Source organism: Branchiostoma lanceolatum, chromosome 15 (genome assembly GCF_035083965.1).
Source record: "Branchiostoma lanceolatum isolate klBraLanc5 chromosome 15, klBraLanc5.hap2, whole genome shotgun sequence".
NCBI classification, from domain to species: Eukaryota; Metazoa; Chordata; class Leptocardii; order Amphioxiformes; family Branchiostomatidae; genus Branchiostoma; species Branchiostoma lanceolatum.
Genome location: NC_089736.1, coordinates 4214378 through 4241908, shown reverse-complemented (window position 1 = coordinate 4241908; position 27531 = coordinate 4214378). Strand labels below are relative to the sequence as shown.

The following is a 27531-nucleotide window of genomic DNA, read 5'->3' as shown; positions in this document are numbered from 1 at the left end:
AGCTCGCAGCTATGCCTGCCGTCCTCTCCAATCTCGGGTAAAAAGCGGTTTACCATAGCCGAAAATTGGCTGAGATTTCCCGCGGAGATTACGGAGGTGCCCCGCCGTCAGCCTGTCGCGGCGTGGGCGGAGGATTCATCGTCGCAATCAGACCGATCTGCCGACCGAGCTCACCCCAGCCGATTCTAACACAGCCCGAGGCTTCCGAGAGATGTGACACGTCTCTTCATAGATGTAATCACCCACCGACACACTATCAAAAAGTTATCGAGGGAGATAGATCCATACACGAGTTGGGAGCCCGAGTAACGCGGCGGTTTGTATACGGTTCAGTGTAAGGTGGCAGAACAGAATGACTGACGGATTTCAAGGATCTTTTTCCATCTTGCTTCTTGACAACGATCTTGTCTATGTCGGGCGGATGTCGTGTAGATATATCTGATGTAGCTAACGGCCGGGAGGAGTCTGTGTACGTGTGCTGTGAGGAGTTACAAATTCCAGTCATGTCAGCTGCGTGACGACGGTAGAATATACACCCGTGAAGTCTGTGGTGTCAGTCTGATCCTTGCGGACTTCAGGCAGGGATTCTACAGCGACGATTTAATTTGACGTGTAATTGTGTAGTTAATTGTGTTCGTGATAGAAGCAGAAATTGATGCAGAGCCGTGATTAATCGTCGCGTTGAGATCGAGGCAGGTCCGCCACTTCGTGAACGGGCGTCGTTAATTACCAGTCGTGCGACGTTTTAGTGTCTCACCGGAAGGGCTCACGGGCAAACCAAACGGCATCCAACCCAGAAAATAAGAGGATGGAAGAGGGGAGGCGGCAATTGTCAGCTTTATCACCGGGCTTCCCATAAAGAGACGGTAAGGAGGATCGTAGGGTGGGGCCAGTGTGGTTTCTACAAGAAGGAGAAAACGGTTTTACAGCTGACCTGTTCGGGAGCGCCAGATGTCTAGTGTTGCGGAAGATGGTGCGCCGCGCAAGCCTAATCATCACCGTATCCAACAACTACATGGATGCTGCCGTACGTGCTACCGCGCGTGTCCTTATCAACGGACTTAAAGAACGTTTGACGGTAAACATGCGATTGCCCTTCGGTACGTGTTCTCCGTCTTCTGAACGGTCCTGGGCTTTTACACCCTGTGTATGCATGGATGAACTGTGTTGAGCATGTAGCAAACGGTTCTTCTGAGGGCTGTTCAGCACTCAAAAGGTAAGAATCTATTCCCTATAATCATAGCCATAAGAGTATACTCTGCCGCTGCAAGAGAGTTAATCTTCCACTTTTTTGTTGGTTAAACTTAGCTCTCTTGACGACGAAACGCTACCATGTCTGCGAAGAATTAGGCATAGTGCTGCCGCCAGTATATTAAGTCCATAGCAACCATACGCGTTTAGTGATGTTGTTGCAAAGCATCTCTGCAGGATCCTACAGGGTGCGTTAACAGGATTTGGAAACTCCGGTAACCTGTAAATGTCATATCCGCCCCCGTAGCAACCGTTCCCTTTTCGTGATCTCCCATCCGCGTATTTTGCCATTCACGTCAAAGGGTAAGATTCAAAGAAAACCGTCTCATGTTGGTGCAATTAGGTGTGACGGTAAAGGAAACGAAGGCTTCTTAGATACTGGGAAATTGGGAGATCAACAGAGCATCACCGATTGGATGAATCAAGATGTTTCAGAGTCATGCGGAGCAGTATAGGTGCTTACAGTGACCCATAGTCGTACTTACATGCCGATATGGGCAGTAGTCATTGCTTGGTAGCAGGGCAATATGGGGTAAGGCAAAAGGCCCGGTAAGTGAAATAAGAGTCGAGCCCCATGTTCGGGAGCATTCTTCCCACGTTCTGATGGAAGCCCATACAATTTCACACTCGGTCTGTCTGATGCGATGCATCCGCGTCGTCAAGCTGAATTTCCATTTTACCTGCACTTTATCTGGGAGACCAGAGGACGTTTTATAACTGCCGAATTCGACGTTTTGCCTGGTGCAAACTGCTTATTGATCTGCGAACTTCAAACTGCTGTAATACCTTTTAACGGGGTGGATGTTTTTCTTCATATTGACAACAGCAAAGGCTTGTCAGTTGAAAACGGGAAAATACCGATCCAGTCAACATGTGAGACATAGGTTCTTGATGTATGATGAGTGCTTCTTCTCTTTGGCAAGAAGATAAAGAACAGTTTAAAAAGCACGAGAGTGATGATGTTTCAAAAATACCCCCTCACATCCACGATATGTCTTTGAATGATGAATCATTTTATTCTGTTGCCTTTGGCTTCTAGCGTTCAACAGAAGTGTAAGAAAAATGGCGTGTCCGCGAAACGAATTTCTATATATATCAAAGTAACGTTTACGTACCAAGTGAAAAGCGTTGGGCGTCATTGACGTATGTGGTCGTGAGGAGTAAGTTAAGCAAAGCATGATGACTGACAATGCGTATGAATTACTACTCCGTCGCGCGTCACAGCAAGCGTCATAAAATCTTACGTACGCATCATCCTAATCTTTTTATATCTTCTCCGTTTCTACAGAATGTGTTTGCAGACTTGGGTGTAAGATTACAGGAGAAGACATCACAGAAGGGGACGTATTTATTACAAACTGATACCGACTCCAGATACTCCTCGTCGCTAACTCTAACGGATCTGTGTTTAGATACCAAGTGGCTGTTGAAGACATATATCAGCTGCATGGCGTAATCCTGAACATAAGTTTCCGCTCCACATATCGGATACTCTGATAGCCACCATGTATCAAGATGGGACAAAGATTTGTTTGTGGAGACTTCCAGTCCTTCTGCTACTCCTATGGTGGCGGCTGCCTGGAGGCCTGGGCCAAGCGACAGCTGTTAAAAGTACGGCATCAGTGCTGAGTACGACTCCATCATCTATGATGGCCGCCGGCTCGAAGACCTTTCCTCCCACTTCAGCAACCACATCCATAACTACTGCTAATCCCGCTCTAACGATAACCGGCGGCGCTTCATCGCATTTCGCGGACCCAAAATCATTAGCGCTGGAGGCTGTTGAGTCAGCCAGAACTTCTTCAACGTGCAAAACAACCGATTTGGCGATAAACACCGCCTCTAGCTCGGAGATGGACAAGATGGCGTCCGACCTGGGTCCGGAACTGAAATCAATTTCCGATGCAGCAGGCGTAATCTCCAGTCTGCAAAGGTCTCCGAGAGGTGAGATGAAAGATGGGAGGGACGATATGTACAACGCGCTGCTGAACACGTTATTACTCCGACACTCCATCATAATGAAGAGTTGTGTAGGGATAATAAACAGCCAGTTCAATGACACAATGTCCACATACACCTGCGTGTACAGAAAGTCCCAGATTAGCAACAGTACGGACGATGGGGGTGACACAAATGTGTCTCCTCAGTCGGAACCGAATGAATGGTTTTGGTCTTTGATGGGAGCAAACAACACCAGTGCAGGTAGTCAGGGAAGTTTTGCAGTTGGACGTGATTATTGGTCCAATATTACCTTGGTCTGTGGCCGACAACGGAAATGGAAAGTCACCTTTTCCACCCCGGTCTACAGTGAAGGCAAAGGAAGACTCAAAAGGTAAACTCTTTCATCCATCAGTTACTTTTGCATGTCTGTTTGTCTGTCTATCTGTTTTTTTTGTGTTCGTTCGTTTGTTTGTTTGTTTGTTATGACTAACATTTTTAGTGAATGGATTAGCTGAGCCAGGGTTAATGTGTTAGTGAGTCCGAAAAGGCTACCATGTCATCCAACCTAACCCAAACTGAAGTACTCGCACTTCTAAGTAGTATAAATGGTTATGGCGTTTTCTTGAGATATGCTGCCCAACCTTGAACATAAAATGCTTCAATAGTTCTTGAAAATATCTCTTCCATGCGGGGAGATTCGGAGAAAAACATCGTAAAGTAGAGATCTGAATGTCGCCGAAATGGTACATTTCAAAGCAGCCCAAATGTCCAGAGACTGGTGTTAGGTTGTAGGGTCAGACCCTTAGAGACCATTAGGGCGGAGAATGGGGGCGACACATCGATTTTCGACTTGTTGATCACCTCTTTGCTGCGCGCCGTGTGGCCTTCCGTCTAATCTGTCATAAACAGCGGGGAATTTCTTTCACCGATCGAACAACATCTTTCATCACTGTGGAGTTCCCAAAAGGGACATTATATCATTTGATGGCGACATAATCAAATGTACTGTATTGATGTGCGCGTACTCAATCTATGCCTACACTGCTGAAGTAATATTTTCAACAACGTTGCATGTGATTTGCTACCCCTTCATTTCAAAACGTACTTTTGAGTGATATCATCAATATCTCATTCAAGAGCCGACATGATTCATTGACAGTCTCTGTAGTCTTCCGTTGTTTCCCGCAATACAAATGTCTATTCGTCAAAGTTACGACCTGGAGCGAGAACTCCAGTCAGGGCGCATCCATGTCATCCGCCAATCGTGTCAGCTAATGCTAGGGTCACATTACAAATCCGGGGCCCGGCCGGACAGTCTTTGGGAACGAAAAGTATGATATAAAAGACAACACAAAACGTACCCAAAATTATTTAAGAGCATAGCTTGTGCAAATTGATTGACATGCACTTATATTTTTCGTCTCCGCAAACAGCCCGGCCGGGTCCCGGTTAGGAAATGTGTCCTAAGCATAAGGTAAGAACATATGCCCGCTCCATCCCAAACTTGGCCCCCTACTCTCAGGATTTGGCCGTCGGCGTACGTTGCTTCTTTAGCCGAAACGATTGGCATGGGCGCACGCTGGTGGGAGTTACCTGCATCGGGGTTGTACAACAAGCGTGTACAACAGGCAATTGAATCAGCCATATCAGCAATCGCTCTATCCTATCTATGTGACCCCTTCCACCTTCCACAGTCTCTATCGCCCGGGCACGGTGTACTTCGTATTCCACTGGCGCTGTCATCGTCCAACCATACCGATTCACCAGTTGTCATAAAGTATTGCCATCCAGCTTTGGCAATAATGCGGACAAAGCATTTCACGAGGCGCCGTATGTTATTTCATACATCGCTTACAGACGACGCATTCCTTCACGGAAACGAGCTGCCCTTGAAATATCAAAAGTTCTATACATCTGTTGACTATTGAGGAAGACTAACAGCAAGAATTACGCCCTCTCGACGACAAGCCGTGGCGAATGCGGCTGTGTATTTATAGTTAAACGTTGCTTGATGGGAATCTACGTTCAACTAACCTGCTGTTATGGGACGTAAACTCTAATGGAGGCTGCATGCTGATACGAGGGCCGATCGATAGCTCTTTGTGTTCACGGGGCCTCCTCTCGGGAAATGTCGGTAAAACCTGGCAGGATTTGTTTTCTAACCGTTTGGAACTTCACGGGAATCAAGTTCACCTACTAGGTCTTCCATCTGTTCAACAGACAATTACGTGGCTTTTGATAAAAAGTCTGTAGTAATAGTAGTGATAATACGTTTGTAGCAAAAACGTGCCCGAGGGCTAGTTGCAACTACGTGTACAGGTATTAGAATTATAAATAAAATGATCATAAGATATATGCATAAATCAAAGTTAGTTTTATTAGATTTGACTTCTTTTGAGGCGTGAAAGACGAATTTGCTCACTTCTTCTATAGTTTGTATGTTTCTTGATTTCAATAGTGGAATTCTTATAGTAAAGCTGTCAAGTCATTTTTTGCTGTTAATATTAGATGAAGTTATGATCTCGCGAATATTTTTAGTGAGTTAGTTTGAAATAAAGTAGCATCTATAGATGAGTACATCTTGGTCCAGGAAAAAGCAATTAGATTTAGTTTGAGATCTGAATTCAGATAATTTTGAAAGCATAACAGGATTCTTGACTCTTGGAACTGATAGTTGGAGTATAGACCTAGCAATAGGGACTGTTAGTGGGGATATGAGCCTCTCAATGGGGACTGAAAGTGGATATGTAGGCCTTTAAATTTTGACAGAAAGTGGATATGTAGCCTGGAATTGGCCTGGCAATGGATTGATAATGGGAATACTAGTATAGGCCCTGCAATGGGAGCCTGCCCAAAGCCCAAGACGGCACTTCGATATGCATAAAGCGTGGGCAACGAATCTACTTGTTTCTCGAAATAGATTCACATTGAAAATTGAACGTTTGATGCCAAGTCCTCCATCCCCTAGGTACTCAGTTGAGACAACATTACGAACTTAGTGAGCAATTATTGCGCGACGAGACCCAGATGCTGGGGAACCACATGAAAGACTCCACTTCCTCTGCCTTTGTGCCCAGCGCACCAATGATTCAGAACCCAAATTAAAATCCATTGAAGTGGGAAATTGCATCTTGCCAGGATGGCAATCTCCGTACGGCAATATTACAAACTTGGCACCGATGAAGAATACTGAAGTCGTTATTGCACAGCTAGGGGGGAAATTATGACAGGCAATTCATCCAGCTCAGTGCTGCAGGACTCAGTCATCGCTGGAGCAGATCTGATGAAGTAGGCGCTTTTAAACCCGACTGATATATGCTCGCTTTTAGCTATTTGTCCAGCTAGCAGAATTAAGTACCGCATCTTTTAAGCTTTCCAATTCTTCTCCTAGTGAGGGATTTACTTTGGCCGAAGTCTTTTTACAGAGGAGCATGGTGATAGCAACCATTAGTTCGACAGAATGTTCACTTATATACGATAATTGCTCTTTCTAGAGGCCCGTTTAGGGAAACTCACCGTCAGCCCGAGGCGGCGATGGCGCTATATGCTGCAAGTTGTTGGACATGACGAAAATCTACAATGAACGTTGCTGATTGATGTGACACCATTCATATATCTGGGAACGCTTGCCTGTGTGATGAAATGACCGTTTCTGCAGTTGCTGCCTGAGAAAATGGAGGCAAATACGTTACTGTCGTTGCGATTCCTATCGCTCTTTAAACGCCAAACGGGGGCCGCGAGGCTTTGAAACTTTGAATCCGTTTGTGATTTTGCCATCCAGTTACCGATGGTTTTACGGTGTTGGCGAATTATGTTGTTTTGTATTCCATACTTGTATGTGGTGGAGTGGGATACTTGCACACACACATATAGCCCAATCAAAATTCCCTGTATACTGGGTGCAAAGAAGAGAGTTTCCAAATTGTAAGGCAGTATATTTGAATTGCACCCATGGGGTTTTCGTTAGAAGTACTTTATACAGTTAGAGTCACTAGAAATGTGTTACTACCAATTTTAGTTTGACCCAAATAGCTCATTAGATCCCCTTCCCATTAGATGGCGATATCTGAGCGACCATTGAATGACTAAATTTGATTTATATGACCCTTGATTCTATAACTGGAATATGATGCAAGCTATATATCACATTTGAAGTATGCTTTAAAGGGCAAAAAGTATATACAAAACATACAAAGATTCGTTCTTTTTCTAGGAAATTTGTTGAACGATCTGCAAATGTTTAGTCGCTCACCGGTAGCGACCTCTAGTATTGTTAGTGTAGGTTATATGCAGAATACGTTCGCAGCACAGTAGCATCACATGCTTATCATTCTTACAGCAAGTCCATCCAGTACATATTCAAGTAGTTTTTATATTGATTTGCCCCTTACCTCACGGGGCTGAGCTTGACCTCGGGGTGTTTTCCTATAATACTCTCATGTGTTACAGGTTTCGTAATCGATATTCCGTATGTGTATTGGCTGTATAAACAACTATACATATTATATGTGAATGGTTAACAATGATAGCATTTGTTGTTTGCTTGGATGACTGTTTGTTTGTTTGTTTGTTTGGGTTATTGTTGATCTTCTTGTGCATTTATTTGGTCAGTTGAATTGATTCTGTGTCTTTACATTATGGTGAAAGAAGGTGCATTCTACGAACGTACAAACTTAGGAAGAGGACCACAAGTTACTAAAAGTTGCAAAATTTTATTATAGTTTGTTAATGAATGCTAACTTGTGCCTGAGACAAACGGCTGTTCTTAGCTGACCTTACCCTTAGAGGGTCATTAGAAAAATCAATAAAGCTAAACTACCTTCTGTTGCCGTTACCGCTAACTCTTGGAAGTTTAATGTCACAAGCAATGCGTTGAATAGCAAATTGTTAATGACTGGTTGGTCAGGTCCTGCAGATTTTTCATCTTACCAATGGCGAATGAGGGATGTCCTTGTAGCTCAACTGGTAGCAGCCTCACAGTTGAGCTCCTGGTTCCAATTAGTTGAGAACCGAGTGACTTCAAATCCTTGGTCAAGACATTTCAGTTGGGGCTGCACTCGTCTTTCGCCCGTACAAGGACGAAAAATGTGGTGCTTAGAGAACGTTAAAGGAGAGGAATAGCATCCTCTCTCTTTAGAAACCCTGCTACTGAAATAGCATGGCCTTATTGTAGACCTATGCGCCACTAGACACTACAAGGTGTACAGCACCACCAGGGCCAACAGCAATGGCGAATGGTTTATTCATATTTAGAATTCAGTCAGTTGCAACAGAAAATAGTATTACCATATAGACCTAATAATATCCCAACTAATTTTCCAAAGTGTGGATTGTCAGACCTATTACAAGCACTTCCACCATACAGACATACGGAGAGAAACTGTTTCGAAAGTGTGTGTGCCAAAATAACAACAGAAAGGAAAACAAAATCTAAAGATATGGAGGAACTTGTTGCATTGTCTGTATGACATTGTTATGCTGTTTCAAACCGTTTTCCTGGTGATGTTGGAAGACAGATGTGGTTATCCCTCCTTGCTTATTAATCAAGATGATAGCTCTTACTCATGAGTTCATACGATATATCCCTATGGGAAACCATCTTTAGAATTATGCGTAATTGTGTGTGTGTGTGTTTGTTTGTTCCGACAAAGTAATGAGTCAAAACAAAATTAAATCAGTAGCATTTTCTCCTTGGGGTATTATGGATTCAGGGCGAATTTAATTAGAGCTCCTCTTGGAGACGGTGAAATATTGCTTCAGCCGGTAATAGACCGATCCCAAAGCCACGCCCCCTGTTCGATTTCGAACACCTCCGTCAAAAACAGGGTTTGACGGACCAAACATGGCCGCCGCGGCAAGGTTGAAAATAATGCCACTGACTTCGGTTTAGCTTTTGTGGCACTGAAACCCTTTCAGAGCGGGCCAAATAAGAATGCTATGGCTTCTTTGTTGAAGGCTGTATCCACCGAGTAGAGTTGTTTAAGGAGGGGGTAGGTGTAGTTGCGGTGAGAGCGTAATGTTTTCGGTCAATGTTAAAGCGGTATGCGCCGCATAGCCTTTCCCTTGTCGGTGGGCATCAGCGCCCAGTTTCTTAGAAGCAGGCGATGCACGTGTAAAACAGGGTTCATATATCTGTTACAGGGTTCCCACTGTATTGACTGCATGCATAACAGCTGCATGGTATGTAGTAACTAAGAATTAAAATGCATCCTTTTACTTGCCTGTTCACTTTCAATTTAACCAGTTTCACACACCAGTAACTGAACATACAAAACTCTGCGCTAGCGGACTTTGTAGTAAGACAGCATGTGGTTCAAGCTTCCTCTCCTTGAGTGCCCGATCTATTTTCTTTTTAAATTCGTTTTTGTTCTGAGCATGCAGTCAACCAATACAGTGGAAAACCTGTCCCAGATATACGTACCCTGCTTTACACGTGCCACTTCTGCCCCGCCAACGCTGTTCTTGACGGAGGTGGGCTAAATAGAACAGGGGGTTCTATCGGTCTTCTATTCGTTCGATATGGTGTTCGACAGGATCGGTCTATTGTAATAAAGGAAGACAAATTACATTTGATAAAATGACGTCACGCGTCGTCCATCGTTCTCGATCTGGCAGAGGTGATTTGATTCTTTGTCCTTGAAATGATATTCTTATAAAGTTCCCCGGATGTAACAACATTTTACTTGCAGCAGTTTTTCATACACTTCATTGTACGCTTGGTTTGCAATAGCTTCTACACTGGCTTTTTTTACTTTACTATTGGCTATACTGAAGACGGCTATAACAGTCTTCAACGGTGTCGAATCTCAAAGTATTGTTGCATATCTATGGGTGTCTTTTTGGTCCCAGTACTATGAATTTTGATTCAAATTCGACTATTCACAACCCAACAACCTGACATTCAACAATGTTTTACTGAGTGGCATGCAAAAGGAACTTTTAAAAGGCAATCACGATTTTATGGTGATCTAAGTGATAAAAATGACACCTGACGCGTTACAAACGGAGGAAGGGCTGCAGCACGCATATAGTCAATGTCAGGAATGATGTATGATCATGTATATGTCGATTAACGGTTATGCCTGTTGCATTTAATGGGTCACATTCCCGAAATGAACGTCAAAGGGTATCAAATCAAATGAAAAAAGATGGCAGAGACTCTCTGAAAAATTCAGAATAATTTTGATTTTCATGTCGTTGTAGTGATTTATTCTGACGTCACGCGTCACGCGTGATCAATATATGTAGATGACCTTGGTGCATGCCATACATCAGTATTGCTTTATTCTAACCTGTTAAAGGTAGTAAATGGTAGCGCGCTCAGTAGAACTTAGCTGGTTGATAACATTGAGCATTTTGAAAACAATAGATATCTGACAACTGACACGTAGGTGCTGTTTATGAAAGAAAATTGAGATTCAAACAAGTTTAGATTCTGGTCACATTAAAATCTAAAATGAGACTGTTGAAAATCGTAGGGAAATTGGATTGAAACAAGTTTTGGTTCTGGTCACATAAGAATCTGAAAATCATTTCCGTCTTGCAAGTTGAGCATTTTGAAGTCTATCACAAAGACACAATCGATTGGGTGCGTTTCCCAAATACGTGTATTATTTTGGTTTTGGCCCCGACAGTTTGATCGATGTTGCGTGTATGGTTTTACGACGTGCAACATTCATATAGGCGTATACGCGGGCACCAAGCATATTGATTTCAACGTGCAGAAATAGTAGTTCAATCGGTACGTAGTGGTCGATAAGTTTCATAGCCTGGCGTCCAAACCTATCATATCTCCCGTGTCTCTTCTGTCCACTCCGCAAATTTGCTATGATAGGTTTGGACACCAGGAAAGTTTCACACTACATATTGATATTGTCTGTATAAATTCTTCACCTTGGTTGCGTGCAACGAGGCTTCGATGTAGAGACACGATCTAGTTTAACGACATTAAAACCACTTGCACCGAGATTTCCATTTAACCTCTTGAGGTTCTTCAAAGGTTTCTCGAGCTAAATCATCCGATACTGATTCAGATCATGCCCCGAATCCACTCGTTCATAGATGAGCCTATTTGTGATTCAGCATGCGCAGCTGGTGTGATGAGGCTGTACGTTGCCGCGTGTTCTGTCTTGATCTATGACACAAGTTACAGTGTGCCTGCCATTGACAGTTTTAGCTATAAAGGTCTAGTAAATCAGGGTTTGTCACATAATCACCTGCTGTTGGTTGTCACTGAGGACCTCTTTGTGTTGGCATGACAGCTTTATCGAACTATCATTAATTCAAGGTTATCATCGATATTCTAGGCCCTGGTGAGGTCTTTGGCATGTTGCCGACACTCCATTTGAACTGAACCTACTCATGTTCTTCACTTTAAAGTTCATCTGTGTTCAACTTGGTAGAATTCAATCTGAACCAAAGTTAAACTGTAATTGCCAACACAAAATCACGTCACAGAAGCAGTGGATTGCTCATTCCTTGCCAAAGACAAGAGTTAAACAGTCGAAAATTTGGGTAATTCCAGTTTCTGTGTTGGCAATTACATTTAAACTTTGATTCAGTACTCATGTTCTTATTGGCAACGAAAGTGATCAAATTCTAACTCACGACACGTCTGCGTGGTGCTTCTGATCCAAGCTTAATGCAAACCACGTCGTGCTGGGGGCGGATGTTGTGTGACGGGGTTACTAATCGTGACCTTGGTGCCTTTGAGCATGCAAACAGCCATCTCTTTCATGTCCCCTAACCTATTGTACAACTTCGCCAATGTCAATGGCATCTGGAAGGTCTAAAATGTGCTTTTTACTTGAGAAAAGTAGTGATATTCGAGGTTCTAAAATCGTGATAACAACTTTTCAATTTCAGAGGTGTGTTTGTTTTGCATTGTTTATCTTAGTCGATCGAGTAATGGTGGAACTATAGTTCTTATGTGTTGTTTTATTCTTTTAAAATGTTTTAAGTCAGCTTAACTTTCGTGTAACATTAGCGATACTTATACGCCGGGACATGTCCAGGAGGATAACACTCATTTAGTCAATTTCGATGAAATTGAAAAAAAATGTAATAGTGTTCTAACACTTGAAATTCAACGGCTAACGCTTCAGTCACTCAACAGTGTGTCTTCCTCCTACATTCATAATGTAATCAATAAAATATAAAAGTCGATAGGGCAGCCTGAAACACTTGGAGTAATGTACGAAAGAAACCCCACTCATTTGCTTTTGAATTCGTTACCTGCTATCAAGATAATTGTTGCAATAAGAAAGTTGGTACGAAAGCTATTCTAGTATTATGATACAAGTCATTGGTGATGCATCACGTTAACCCAAATAGCCCGAAGCTTCAATCTAAAGTACGGCTTTGAAAATCACCCTAGTGGCGACAAGTTTGTCCCTGGATAAATAAGTAAATAAATGAAATGAAAAAAATCACGTCAACCCAAATAGCCCGAAGCTTCAATCAATCTTCTCAGCGTAGACACTGGCATACCTAGAAGTACGACCTGCTAAAATGCGACAGTGTGCCCTATATCTACTACTAATTATTGAGTTGGGCTCTGCTCTATCCTGTCCAAAAAGTCATCCATGTTAGTGCTACGAATGAGTAGAAGACGAATATTCGACTTATTTCAGTACTTCTCAAAAGCCTTGAGACGTCATTAAGATCACTGATTACCGCTTCGCTGCGGTTGGTCGGCCCATTGGGTACCGTTGCTGAACTCTACTGTGGCTAATTTACCTTCGTGTGGAGAATGAGGAGAACAAAGGTAGACGTTTGCGGGGAGAGAGTTCAACAAATATCATTCAAACAGCATCTCCCTGAAGTGTCATTAGTCCCGTATACGTCAGCGTTTGTCTGATAGGAAACGTGGTCTTCTGTCGAGAAAGATGTTGTTGTTACATGTATACACAGCATGATGTGCATGTATGTTTCCGGTTGCATTGTACAAAATTAAAAATACCCGTTAAGTACAAGGAACATACCCCCCATCCCTGATGCAATGAGCTGTATGGCAGAATATTCCCTTTTACATGTATGAGATGGTAGCCCACTTGCTACGTAGAGCTTAGAGCAGTGATTGAATTCTAAATAAAAGAAGATTAGATACTAATTAAGAATTAACGGGATTACCACCTTCAATGGAAAGCGAGCAGAGGTGATTTATTTTGCAATTAGACCGTTCTATGGACTTCATTAGATGTAGATCAAACTTACTGGGATTGATTAAAGCCGTAACATCTCTGTGGCACAACAACATACATGTACACTAAAGTGAAAAACACATTTTGAGTTTCAAAACTACATCAGTATTATCAATATTTCAATATTGTATGAAAAATATTTTTTTAAGATTTAAGAAAAAAATTGGGTAAGTCCATTTTGTCATGTTGGCAATTGCAGTTCAACTTTGATTAAAAAATATCAATTATTTTTTGTTATCTTCGGCTGATTAAGTATAATAAGTCACTAGTGAATGGTGCAATAGTATCGGTTGATGTTCTAGTTATGAAAAAAGCTGACTACTCAGTTTTTTCCCATGAGAATACACTCAAACATATAATTGATTTACACTCGAGCAATAAGCTATGGTATCAGTGAAAGCATCGCCAATTTCATTAAAGCTTGCCTACGGCATCATCAACTGAATTGTTTACCAACGAAAGAAATCACAAAGTTTCACTGGTATGTTTCTTGATATGTACGAGAACATTTGTGGTCTAACATATCGCTTGGTTCACAGCGATGTGCTTGGCACCACTGAAATGTCAATTTTCGTTGACGTGGCTAAGATCACATGCTTTTGAGTCGTTACGGAGTCAATGTTTTCAGTTGTTTATGACGGAGGTGTCATTCCGCACATTGAAATTTGAATGCTATGCACGTCAACACTAACGTATAACCGAAAGTTGGGTCAAAAGTGATAGAAGTCGGATGCAAGAAGTGGCAGGTCAGAGCTAGAGTTTGTAGAGCAACTCATAAATCAAATATGGCAGACAGTCGAGTCGAACCTCTATAAACCTGTTATTTTTCAAATGAATCTAAATTTGGAACGTCTCTGCTTGATAAAGATAATTTTCTTCTTGGAACTCTGCCAAACTCGCAGGGGTACTGGTGCATCAATTGGCCGCTTGCACGTGACGTCATAGAACACGTGACCTTGTTTACGTCGCCATCTTGGGTGTCAGATTAGGAGCGGGAGTTTCGAATTTTGTCGTGACCTCTGACCCGTGACGTCAATGCAAGTGGCCAATTCAGGAGAAGATTGGGAAGCTATAGACCAGACGTATTGACGGTGTCCAGACAACTAGTCAGACCATGAATTCGTCCTGATGTATTCCCTGAGGAAATCCATTATCTGTTTGTCCCAAAAATGTCTCGACTGATGAATGTTTTGTCGGTATCAACTGCTGACAGAAAAAAAGCTATTCAACCTTTGAGCATTATAGCATACATAGCTGATGCATATGCACAGGAACCAGAAATATTTCATTCTACTGACCAATGTCTTCAAGTCGAAAATGTAACTTAAATGTTCACCTAAGCTTTAGCCAAATCTTCTGCACTTTGCACAAAGCCATAACTTTGCAAGCAAGATTCTATCGCTGTGCTGATATTGTTGGTTTGGCTGGAATAACAGCATGAACGAGAATAGTCATTACTGTAGTTGCTCGTAGGCAAGTTACGTTATCCTCTATGTAGATGGATGCAGAGCTTAAGTGATTTGACATGAATCATTGCAAACATTCAAACACGTCTGTCACTTTGTCCTTGCTACCAAAAAGAGGACATCTTCTATGGTTCGAGAGTGTCTATCGGGCATATCAGCTGCTCTTATAAGTGGCTATGGACTGTCGTACATTCGGGGCTTTGCTTACTTTCGCCTTCTTCCAGCGACAAATTGCCAGAGACAGGCGCATACACCAGCAAGACCTCGTTTGCTTGACACGACTAGCAACTCAAAGCTCCTTAAAGCATGGATCATCCAGCACCGCGCCTTTGCGGTTAACCACCTTAACCCCTTTTAATGAACTGAGCTTCCTTTTACCCGAAGCTCTTCCTATTGTCTTTAAGGCATTGGATAAGAGCTACTAGAATTGGCAACCAATTTTGACCCATCAATTTTTCACTACACTATGCATGCTACATTCGACTCTGTCGGTTTCTTATCGCCCTCTGCACCAGTTCCCTGGGATAAAGCACGGTCCATAACACGTTACACTGCTTTACAGTCATTGACCGAAGGATCGTTTAGGGAAATGTTTAGCTGTCTCAGTGATAGAGACGGCGCCAGGATGTAACAAAACACATCCGCGGGTCATGATTGAATTAGCTGCGCACTCAGACCGTGTACATTTTACGCCGATATTTCTAGTTTTTAAAAAGACTTGGGTGCGGGGCATGGGACTTGATGAGCTCTAAAAATACATGAGAAAGTCTGTTAAATCGTAATGCAACACTTTACATTAATAGTCCATTTTCTAAAATTTGAAAAATGAACGAATTGTGGCACATCTTCAATACTTTCAGCTTTATGTGATTGACCAAGAGACATTTGGTGAATATTGACCATATTGTGAGTGCTTCCTGCAAAAACAAGACTACGCTAGAATATCTTCAGGCAAGTTACAACAAGAGCATAGATAGAAAGCAAATCATCATTCTAAGGCCACCGATTCGCATGAGCACCAACTACATTTTTGGCAAAGAGCCTACAGCATTAAAGATAACGATAATGGCACGAATAACAGAGCGGCCCTATGTCGACCCTGCTGTACTTTAATGATTTTCAATACTAACCTAGTCGATTCCTTTTCCTTCAGGGCCTTTTGCTTTTTCTAAATGGCTACCAGGTCGACTTAAAAGGCTGCGTCTGCTATCAGAGAATGTTATTGGTGCAGACGGTGGTGCTTTTATCAGCTTATCTCTTTGTGTGGTCTGTCAGAACAGTTTTCTTGGTAGTGTTTCAAACCAAGACCTGGGCACTTTTCCAGTCAATGATGAGTATGTGCTGACTAAAGTGATCTCATTGCCTACATACAAAGGCAGTGCAATATAGAGCTTCCCTGGCCCACTTACCGGGCGTTGGAAGGGAGTAGAACTCTGAAACTTCGCATGTACATTTTGTATCATCATCATATTCATCTGGCCGTGAAGGTCTCACGGATGTTCATCACCCTCCTCCTCCAGCCCCCTCTATCCTCAATTTCTCTGGGCAGGTTTTCCAAAGTACAGCATACATCGTCACGCAGTTGATGTGTGTAGGTTGATTGTACGTGGTCTGCCTACACTTACATGTCCATGTCCATGTAGTCTGCATTTTGTATGATAATATTTATCTCGATAGCTTATCTGATTGTTTCGTTTCTGAATAATTGTCGAGGGGTCATAGGAACATTTATGAACTTTTTAAAACGTATAGCTTAAATTTGCAAAAGATATGCATAAGCTCGAGTGCCATGTGCATTGCCTGGTCATTGATGTCAAACCTGCTTGAGAAAACACTTTATATTTTCAACACTCAAGACCATTTACAGTCAAATGCACTGCTATATAAGGAAATAAATTGTGACAAAAATCAATACACTAGAGTGAGGACAAAAGCATGGTCTTTCAGATGGCACGTGGCACTTAAACGAGCATCCAGAATCATGTTGAAAACTTTTTGACCTGCAGACTGGTAGCAACCGATCGAAACAGCAAGCTCAAATGATTGTATCTGCTGAACAAGCGCAATTTAACAGCATTTGGTTCCCTTCCAAATATCGGCTTTCTTTGGCTGTTATCACCCAAATCAATTTCAATTTATCTGGCTGAAGATATGCTTGCCAACTACAGTAACAGCACTCCGCTGTGGGAATCTACATCTTATAATGGTGTACATTTGCACAGCATAAAGTGCATATACTCACAGTATGCATAGTCCTTTTCGGAGAAACTCCACAGTCACTGATTGATGCACGGGTAATGTAAGGTGACAGTTGGTTACATTCGTACATGTAGCATGTTGTTGCGCTTATATTGGTTATAATCATTGCGTATTGGTTTGTCGACAGGCAGTTACTGTGTTTGGGGTAACACTGTGTACCTTTTTCAACTATAGATATATATCGATAAGAAGTATTAATCGACCATATTTTGGCGACTAGTCGACTATATCCACCAGCTTTCACTAACATCACATGTATACCCTGGAGTGACCAATTTTGATGGCAATTTCAAAGAAAACGTATGTTGGATGCTTGGTCGATCTGGATAACAAACCTCTCAATATGATTGAATGGACAACAAAAGTATTAAAAAGTATAAAATATGTTGTTATATCTCACATCATGACAGTGGTTTCAACTTTATTGGAGCAAAATGGAATTCTTAGGACAGCACTTCACTTTATCATCGCTGCTATTTTCGCCAAAACATCATGCTTACTTCGGTGTGCACATACACATAACCTTAGGTTTGCAAAAACATACAACATATTTGTTAAAACCCTTAAGCTGCCAGTTTTCTTAGCCAAGTAAAAATCAAAATGTTTGACCCCTGACCTCCCTCACTCACGAAACCAGCGAAACAGCCGGCGGCCCTTACTCCCCTTGCTTCCGGGCTTCGAGCGCTACATGCACGTAAAGCTGTTTTCTTCTGGGGAATACCCTATCCCGGTTATAACCGGGTGCAGCACACAAGGCAGGTTTCTGAATCCCTGATAAAACCGGGACTGTCAGCTTAAATTAACGTCGTAGCCACGCTTTTGTTAGTTAGTTTACGCAACCACGGTTCAAGGCATCAGGTTTAATAGCTATGTGACTACATACAATTTGGCTCGACTTGCAACCTCAGTTTATTGAATTCGTCTATGATTTTGAACTTGTATGTTAGTCTTGTATGTTAGTATGATAGTCAATGTGTTACATGTCAATTTAGGATCATTTAGCCTTGTTTTATCATACTTTTGATGTACAGAACATGTAGTTCAGCTCTTGGGCTGCCAAATGTTCTGTGAATAAAACTTGCCCCATCATTGCACTCGTCAACCTTGAGCTGCCTACTTTGAATCCTAATAGTATCATTCCAAGAAAAGCCATAACACTAATGACATGATGAGTTGTCTGGAGAATTCCATGATTACTGATCCATTATACAAAGCAGAAGTAGTCCTAGGATCCCCACCTAAGTGGATCTTTGATACTCGTCTGGAGAGGTGAAAGTACCGAACTGTCGTACAGATCTGTATGGATGGGACCTCCGCAACCTATCAAACCGTAATCTTGACAGCCCAGGGAAGCATTTGGTTATCTGACGGGGGACACGAAGCAAAGTGCATCGATAGGAGCCGGGTGGAACTCCGATAACGACATTAGAAGCGAATCTGTCTCTTTATTAATGTCTGAAACTGAGTACAGGAGAATGACTTATCGGGATTCTCCCGTGTCATTGATTCTGTTCACGTCCGTTGGTGCCTACATTGCTTTTCAACTCTTGTAATCACACATGGTTGTTTAACATGCAATGAGGTGACTCTGTGTCAAGGCAGCCATTTTACAAACATGTACTTGGCCAGATGTGCACAGGAATTGATGAAGTAAAATTGGTCCCAGGGAGTAAGCAGAAATGCTTTATCACGTCAGAATAGACTTTGAGAAACTTAGATATACCCATTTATCTTACCTCGCAGCACACTCTACCTTTTGAGTTTGCGTCCAATAGTGCCGCCATTGGTAAATAAAGCATCCTATGAGAATCCATATGTAAGATCACGGATTTTGAAGTAAATTGATTTGATACGTCAATGTCTTAAAAATGATATGATGTATCGTTACAGTGGTGCCGTTCAAGCTGACTTTGACCTCTCTTTGGTTGACATAAACCAGTGCCCCGGAAGTACAACCATCTTTGCTGACACCCACAAATGTAGGAACCCTTCCACCGAGGTATGTTCAATCCCATTTTGCTTAGAACTGTATATCATTTCTATTTTTCTTTTGAAAATATCTTTCCATCATTACTTATGCCAATTAGATCTTAATTTGCATAATTGATATCTGTTGATATTCCTCGATACACTTCTCCTCTTGAACACTTTACACATAACCGAACAAATCAACACACACAGACAGATAAACAGACAGACGCACGCTCCCCAAAACATAACCTTCTTGGCGAAGGATAATTACGTAGGAGCTTATAAACGGTACGCTTCTCCTCTTGGACACTCTACACATAATATATTATATATAACCATAATATATTATACAGATAACCAAACAATCGATGGCAGTGTAATCATAAAGCAATTATTTCCCGTCATCTTCAAGGGTTTCTGATCAGACAATGATATATAGTGGGCGTGGTGCCTTTTGTATTCCTGCCACGTACACGATGGAGAGAGCTTGCGGTACAGCCATCATTTTTTACCCTTCAGTAACTCCAATTGCTTCTGGCTAGCAGACGAATAATCCCATTTCCCGTGCAGGATAGAATAAGCTGTCATAAGCCAGGCTTGTCAGCATGAGTTATTTCAAGGATTAGGAGGGCAGACCGGTACGAATGTCCTGACGATTACATTCCACAGGATGAAAGAAACGCTGTATGCGAGGATCTATTTTGGTGCCATGCTTCCAAATGAAATAGATGATCTCTTGGCTTTTTGATCCGCGGCAAAAAAAAAAGATAAAAGAAACCCAAGGCATCAAAAGACGTCAAGCAACAGAAACAATGAGAAAATCGTCAATTTAAAGCAATTTAAGAACGTAAGAAACCCTTACCTTTAGGCATGGGAGGTGGATGAGACCATCTAGAAACTAGATTCCGTTGAAGTAGTCGAATTAAGAGTTTGCTGTGTGAGAAACCGCCCCTGGATTTGCCTCTTGTCAGCGGAGCTCCTGGAGCGTGAACCTAAAGCCTCAGCTCAAGATCAGATGAGTTAGCTGACTCTTTGAAGATCTATGATCCTTTAAAACAGCTTCGCAGCAAATCCGCCACGATCTGTCTTACTTTCTAAAATGCCAACTTGTTGGGGAGGAAGATTAGAAAGTACAGTTGATTCATTAGGTGGATATGTATAACAGAAACTAACCGCGGCTCCTCCCGACATGTACACAGGCAAAGTGAATAAAATGCAAAGTAAAAATGGAGTGCCGAAATGTACGTTTTAGCCATTAGCTTAGAATATGATGAGAAGAGCAGCCCATGGATGGGATAATCTTGTGCACAGTTGAACTATTGACATATACGATCAAAAGTATTCCTTATATCCATTTTCGGCAACTTAAGATGTACTGGAAATGCTCTCGAAGGAAATCAGCCCATCTTTGTCGGAAGTTGGCATTTCCTCCTGTACTTGGTGAGAGAAGGTTGGTGTGCCCTGATGTTGATGGCCTCCTTTGCCCCTCCTCTCGCAAAGTTAGACGTATTCAGTGTCCAGATTGTTAAACCACGAAAACGAGAATGGGGACAGGAGGCGGTACCGACTTCCGACAAACTTTGACCCAGTGCTGACGTCACACCTGCGTAAACAAACAGCACTTGTCCACAGCACTTGGATAGCTGATGAAGACCGAGTGATTCGGTCAAAAATTCCTGTGAGTCAATTCTTCGAGTTGGAGAACAGTTCATTTCTCATTACGTAATGTGCCAACTTAGATGAATTTTCATGTCCATTGTTTCAATCCACCTTGTATTCCTCCTCAGTGTGTTCCGATACCTGGTCAAGGCTTCCGGCGAGGCTCGTACTACTGCCAATGTCGGAAGGGATACTACTTCCCAGACCCAACCGTGAATAAGACGTTCTTCGATGGGACTGTTGTTGAAGAAGAGTATCTAAGATGGCGACGAGGCAAGCGTACATCGTACCCCAAGAGTTTCGAGTGCTTGCCGTGCGCAGAGGGATGCGACTCTTGTCTGGACGGGTCGCCATGCGTGGTGCGAGAGGACCTGGTCTTGAGAACCATCGTCACTGGAATCCAGTGCCTGAGCGTTGTCGTCTGCCTGATGCTCGGAGTTGTCGCATTCAAGCATCGGAAAACAAAAGTAAACAATCTATATACACTTCGGTGTGTCATTAGCATCTTAATCCTTTCACAAATTTCAAGAACTCGGGGTCTAAAGAATTATCTAGCAATTCTGTATGCATATCTAATTGTTATTTCCTTCTGTATCGATTTATGCCTAAAATGAACAGATTAACAGTCGCTCCACAAAAAGACTCATCCAGTTTATCTGATGTGTTCCGTTCCAGTCTGTCGAAGCCTTTGGTCCTTGGCTGCTGCTCCTTCTTCTCTTCGGGACAGTGTTACTGTACAGCCAGGTAGGTCTTATCTTTGATGCTTAGCAACTAATTATTAGTGCACTTGCATAGTGCATGTACTTCTTCGACCAACTTGCATGTTTGCTTTGCAAATATAAGATGTCAGTGAAAGCGAAGCATTGTGTCTTCTTGATGTGTACACATGTGTATAAATTATATGTCATTTGCACATCAGAAATCGTCTTCACCATGTTGGGGAGTTTATCTAGACTGATTCTCTCTTTGAATTATGGCGTATCCTGGAAGACCTTTTTTGCAAAAGATTGGACAACTATTTACTGAATCTGTTCTTCATTCTCTTTTACAGGTCATAGTGTTATACTTCAGACCTATCGCCGCGACCTGTCTCCTGCTGTTCTGGTTCCGAGAGCTCGGCTTCGCTTTGGCCTACGGAGTTCTCGTTCTGAGGGCACGGAGGTAAAGATGATAGCACAATACTGCTGAATCAAAGTTGAACTGAAATTGCCAACACAAAAAATTGGACTTACCCAAATATGGACTGATCAGCTCCAGTCTTTGTGTTGACAATTGCAGCTCAACTGTCATTAAGAATGACTTCCTCCAACACAGATGAACTTTCAAGTGAAGCACAACATTGATGAAATGATTGATGGGAGATTGCAAAAGTCTATCTATGTTGCTTGTTTACTTTGATACCTGCCTATCAATTGGTACGATATCTAAAACAGTATCTAAAACATTCCAAAGCCTTTGCCGTCGTATACCGGATTTTCCAGCGCTGAAATGTATTTATAGAATGCCATTTTTGTGTTGAATTTAGAAAAAATATGGCTGTATCATCTAGCGCAGATAGTCGACGTTGATGGCAGTTATTGGCAAGCCTTTCGTGTTAAGTTGCGTCATTGGTGCATGGCTATCTTCTGTTGCTCTGGCTATGAAAATCGCTATCTTCAACAACATTTACTCTGAAATTGCTAAATGGCAGTTATGCATCAATGTAGTAACAGCCAAAATCGATGGTTGCCTTCAAACGTTCCTCTACACGAGATTGAATTTGTTAAGCAACTGAAGTAGTTTTCTTATCTTGAAATAGATATCTGGAAGTGTTCCAGACAAGATCGGCTACCCAGCTGGAACTGTCCGATAAGGGTCTCCTAAAGCTGCTGGCTGCCATCGTGCTGGTGGCCCTGGGTCTCCTGTTCGCTGGTACGGCGTGTACCATCCAGGAGGCCCGAGCGGGGCTCAGCATCGTCTCGATAGACGGGAGAACCGGCTCAGGACTTAAGTTTCCCTACTGCTCGCTGAGTCTGTGGAGCTACTGTTTAGATATAGGTAATTTGTTTATTTGAGTTCGTCACAACGTGAAAGTGAGGGCAAAACAAAAGAGGAGTAGACAGTGTCAGTGGACTTAAGTTTCTCTACTGCTCACTCAGTCTGTGGAGCTACTGTTTAGATATAGGTAATGATATTTGATGTGTTATACTTATAGGAGGAGTAGAAGGTGTCAACCACATCATAACGAAATGAAATTAGACCATGCAGCAGTATTGGTCAATTTCATTTGGTTAGTACTTCACGTGTTAATACAAAGATACTTTTAAAAATGAGATACTAGTACTCATGTGTTATCTACTGATTCATTCCTTATTTGATGTTGTAGAGATCAGTGTTGCAATGTCAAAACCTGCAGCACAGAAACCGTAAGAAAAACAGGCTGCCTCACTCTTTTTCGGGTTAGTCTTCATACAAATGCAGGTTTGATCAGCTGTGGGGTGTTTGCCTGTATATGACTATTACACCAAATAGCCTAAAAATACGCAATATGATATTCAGAATAGTTCCGTTTAGTCATTACTGTATGTTTCATTCGATATACTGATAATAGTTTATTGCAAGTTCTTGCCCGTAGGCTAATTGCAAGTACATGTAACATGAAAGGACGGACAGACAATATATAACAATACAGCATGTGACTTTTCTAGTCTAAATACTAACACTAAATTCTATCTAATTTGGGTTTGACTTCTAATATAATAAAGTAGTAATTAGAATTGTTGAAAAATAGACCTAGATTGTAAATCTGTGCATTGCCATACATTGTCACCAAAGCAATTGTTGAGCAATAAATCATTAATTTATCATCCATACCATCCATTTATCATTCATTTATCATCCATATCATCCATTTATCATTCATTTATCATCCTCAGGTGAGCTCCTGTTCCTGGTGTGGGGGCTGTACCAGTGTTATCGCATCCGCTCCGCACCCTCCGAGTTTAACGAGCCGCTGTTCATGACCATTGCCATCGGTAACGAGGCTCTGCTGACATTCATTTTCAACGTCGCAAGGTAAACTTGTAGTCACTACTACGTAGAGCAACCTTCTCAACATTTTCTTAGTAAGTTTATGAAATCAATTGATTATTGCCAATGAGAGGCGCTGAAGCAAGTACTTAATTAGTGACTAAAGTAAAGAAACTAGGTCGTTGGTATGCATAGCCCACTTAAGTAGGGTAAAAGCGCCGACTATCAACTTGTTTCACCAAAGCAGCTGCATGTAGACACTTAATCTGGTCCACTGACCATGTTGAGAGTTCAGCTTCAATGGCGCGCTTGAAGTACTGCCTCTTGACTTAATCCCTGGCGGCGCCTCTGCCTGGGGGAATGTTATGGTTGGTGTTTGACGAAGTCTTGAATGGGTGACCTACATAGCCATGACGTAGTCCCTTTAGATGCATTGGGGTTTGGTGTTGCGTTGCTTTTTTGTCGCCATTTTGGGTCCATGCACTGCAACAGTGTGTGAGTGATTGTGTATGTGTGTGCTTATGTGCGTGTGCCTGTGTTTGTGTCACTGTGTCCTGTTTTCTTTGCCATTCTACACTTGAATCCTTCCTGAGAATCTTTTACGTTAACTTTACAGACATGCGGTCCTGCCAATCATCCACCCGGATGTGACGTACTTAGCCCATTTCCTCCACAGCCAGTTGACCGTCACGGTCATGGTCGGGATCATCTTCATTCCGAAGGTCACTTTAATTCTTTATTCAAACTAATATTGATGTTATATAGAACAGTCTGTATTACGTAATTATTGACATGTCCACTGTTTCTGTCAGGTTATTTTGTTGCTTTTGTGACTTACGTCATTTCCTGCTCTTTCTGTCCCCTAAAAGCTGCGCCATATTGGCCAGGCGGAAAGGCAAAGACGTGACTTCCGGTCGCGGAAGTTCCGGGCCAGAAGCTATGCCCCCGGACTGGAGCTGGACAACGCCATACCCCGTACCCAGACGAACGGTTCCATCTGCGAGCAGGCTGCAGACCCATCGGAGCTCAGGGTAATAGGGTGTTTACAGTCACGTGACTATGTCGTAATATTATTCATTATGTTGGTAGGGCATATACGCATTCGATGTCATTGTGTGAAAAATGTTTTAACCTTTAGCTTTAGCTTTAGTTTTAACCTGAAGTGGCAGTTTGGCACCTCATTCTGTAGTGGTTACTGAGTTAGGCAGTAGGGAGATGGTTAAACAGTTTATATTTATGACCAGGTCCGACGTAACGAAATATAGGGTGTATTTCCAATTGAGATTATCATCGATGCGTCGTCCGCCATTTTGGTGTCTTTCAACATTTCAGTCAATCGCAACTCATTGGTTGTTATTTTTATTTTGTTTCTATAACTGTATCTGTTCAACATGTTTTGTTTTGTTGTGACCTGTACTTTGCCCAGTGTGGCAAAAAGGTGCAATAAAGGTCTTCATTCATTCATTGATGAGTTGTCACTAATGGAACACCAATACGGCGGACAGTGTTCGTACCTATTGCAACCTGATGGTTGATATGAAGATTACAGCAGGACAGCCACGTGTGTGACTTGGCTCTTTATTTTCCTGCCTGCAGGAGGAGCTGAAAAGAGTGTACCAAGAACTGGAGGTGTACAAGCTGAAGACGATGATGATGAACAACCGGCACATCCGCAAGAAGAAGGGCAGGAGACGCCCTCTCATCGCAATGCTGACGTCACGAGCCTCTGACGAGGACTCCGGGGGCGGTCGGGACTCTTCGTTTGATACCCCGAGCGAGCAACGTACGATCACCCCCGAACCACGTGATAGGTGAACTGGCCAATCATAACTGGCGATGCAAGACGCAACCTGATCTGACGAATGAACGATTCTCAATCTCCGCAGCCGTATGGGAAAGCACCCCAAGTTTTCAAAATCATCATTCAAAGATAAGCACAGCGGTCATGGTCATCCTCAATTGAGGCGAAGCATGATGCTTTTCCGATAATTCATGCAATGCAGCTTCGGTTTGGCTCACGTTTTCCGCCAAGCACACCTACTCGATAACTGTGTTGGCTTCTTTTACGTGCAGAGGTTTGGTGCTTGAGGCTTATGCATTAAGCTTCTCATACACGGGGTGGTCGGCTTTACATCTCCATCCGAAAGGACGAGTGGAACCCCTGGCATTCGTGCCCGGGCTAAGTTCGAACCCCATAGAAGTTGATCCATTTTGGCTCAGCTACTTAAACACACTCATGCTTTCTGCATGTTGTATTGTCTGTTATATCTATGTTTGGGATCTCCCCCATTGATACATTGAAAATATTGCTTTGTTGTATCCAGCTCATAAACTAAAACAAGGGGGAATGTCAGCAGACAGACACAAACATTGTACTGTCTTACACATGTCTTACACAACTACAACTATAAGGTAAATCCACGACGAACAACCTTCGATTACATTCCATATAAACTTCATGAACAATGTACTATAGAATGATTACACGAGTATTTATCATTCAAATGGGGTTACTGGAAAATAAACAAAAGTTTTCATCCTCAGAATGAGGTGAGGCGTAACGTTTTGTCGATAGCTGGTAGCGCAATTTGATCTCACAGCAGATGGTCAACTGGCCCTTCTCGATAAGTGTGTTGGGTTCTTTTACGCGAAGACATTTAACACCTGAAGCTGGCGCTCGAAGCTCCCTCATGCACAGGGGCCGCCGAATTTACGTCCCCATCCGAAAGGACGAATGCAACCCCAAACAGTCTTCGTCCTTACCTGCCGTGTGTATAAGCCACCAGCACGTTCTATACAAATGTCTGTTCAATGAGAGAATACACTTGAAGGTAGCTTGCTCGCGCTACATGTATAGCACTGTTGCCTAATGAGTCCTTAGTGTTCGTGTGTACATGCTGGACACGTGCTCCAAACTCTGAGCTGATGTAAGTAGTCTTTATACAAGACCTATTGTTCGGTTCAGTAAGATATTCAATACAATATTGAATATATCATATTTCAAAGTGAATTAGACCTTTGTCTATTAGTACCAAAGTAACCAAATATGGGGGTCATAATGTGTAGGTATTTGTACAGTAAATGTGAATAGTGCGCCTATGCTACACCGCTGTTGTAAAATTGTAAGATATTACTTCTGTGACATGATACAATTTTGGGCTGAGTTGTATCAATAGTAAGTTGAAAGTGCAAGCATACATATAGCAGGTATGATACAGTGTATCTCGTGAATACTAATCGTCTAAGTCAACTGTATGCTTGCCCCACACAATCTGTAAAATTTGGTATGGCCAAATAAGTATGCCGTTTTGAGAAAACTAATTGTATACATGTAATGGATATTGTACAATCAAGTATATATCAATCATTCAAAACTATACTTCAGATATATAGGGTATTTGGAAATTGATACGCAGGTATTACATGTTATCTTTTGTGAGTGAGCACGATGTAAATCCAGGTGTATTATAGTCAGAAGTATATAACTTTGCTGTATGTGTATGTTTAATTGATGTTTTGGATATGTAACGTTATATGTAATATATAGTACCTTGTGATGTATGGGGTTTTGCTCGTAACTTCTGTAAATAACAACTTTGTTACACCAGCAAAATGATTACAAAAGAAAGTCACTATCAATGAATGTATATTTGCTACAGTGGTTGATACCCCCCCCCACACAATTTTATATAAAACAACCCGTACACGCCATTCTTAATGACGCACTAAATCTCGATTTATATCCGAGCCTGCGAGTGTCATTGTGACCCCCC

The 27531-nt window shown here is 42.2% G+C and overlaps 1 protein-coding gene across 1 annotated transcript; it reads left to right on the top strand.

The window, feature by feature from the left end:
• Positions 1-27011, top strand: LOC136421059 (metabotropic glycine receptor-like). Its single transcript, XM_066408202.1, has 11 exons — positions 1-1216; positions 2540-3583; positions 19010-19118; positions 20878-21216; positions 21425-21493; positions 21801-21910; positions 22548-22786; positions 23665-23803; positions 24375-24480; positions 24628-24789; positions 25355-27011. Exons 2-11 carry the CDS (start codon positions 2757-2759, stop codon positions 25571-25573), a joined length of 2319 nt encoding a protein of 772 aa, XP_066264299.1. The 5' UTR covers positions 1-1216; positions 2540-2756; the 3' UTR covers positions 25574-27011.
• The last annotated feature ends 520 nt before the right edge of the window (positions 27012-27531 follow it).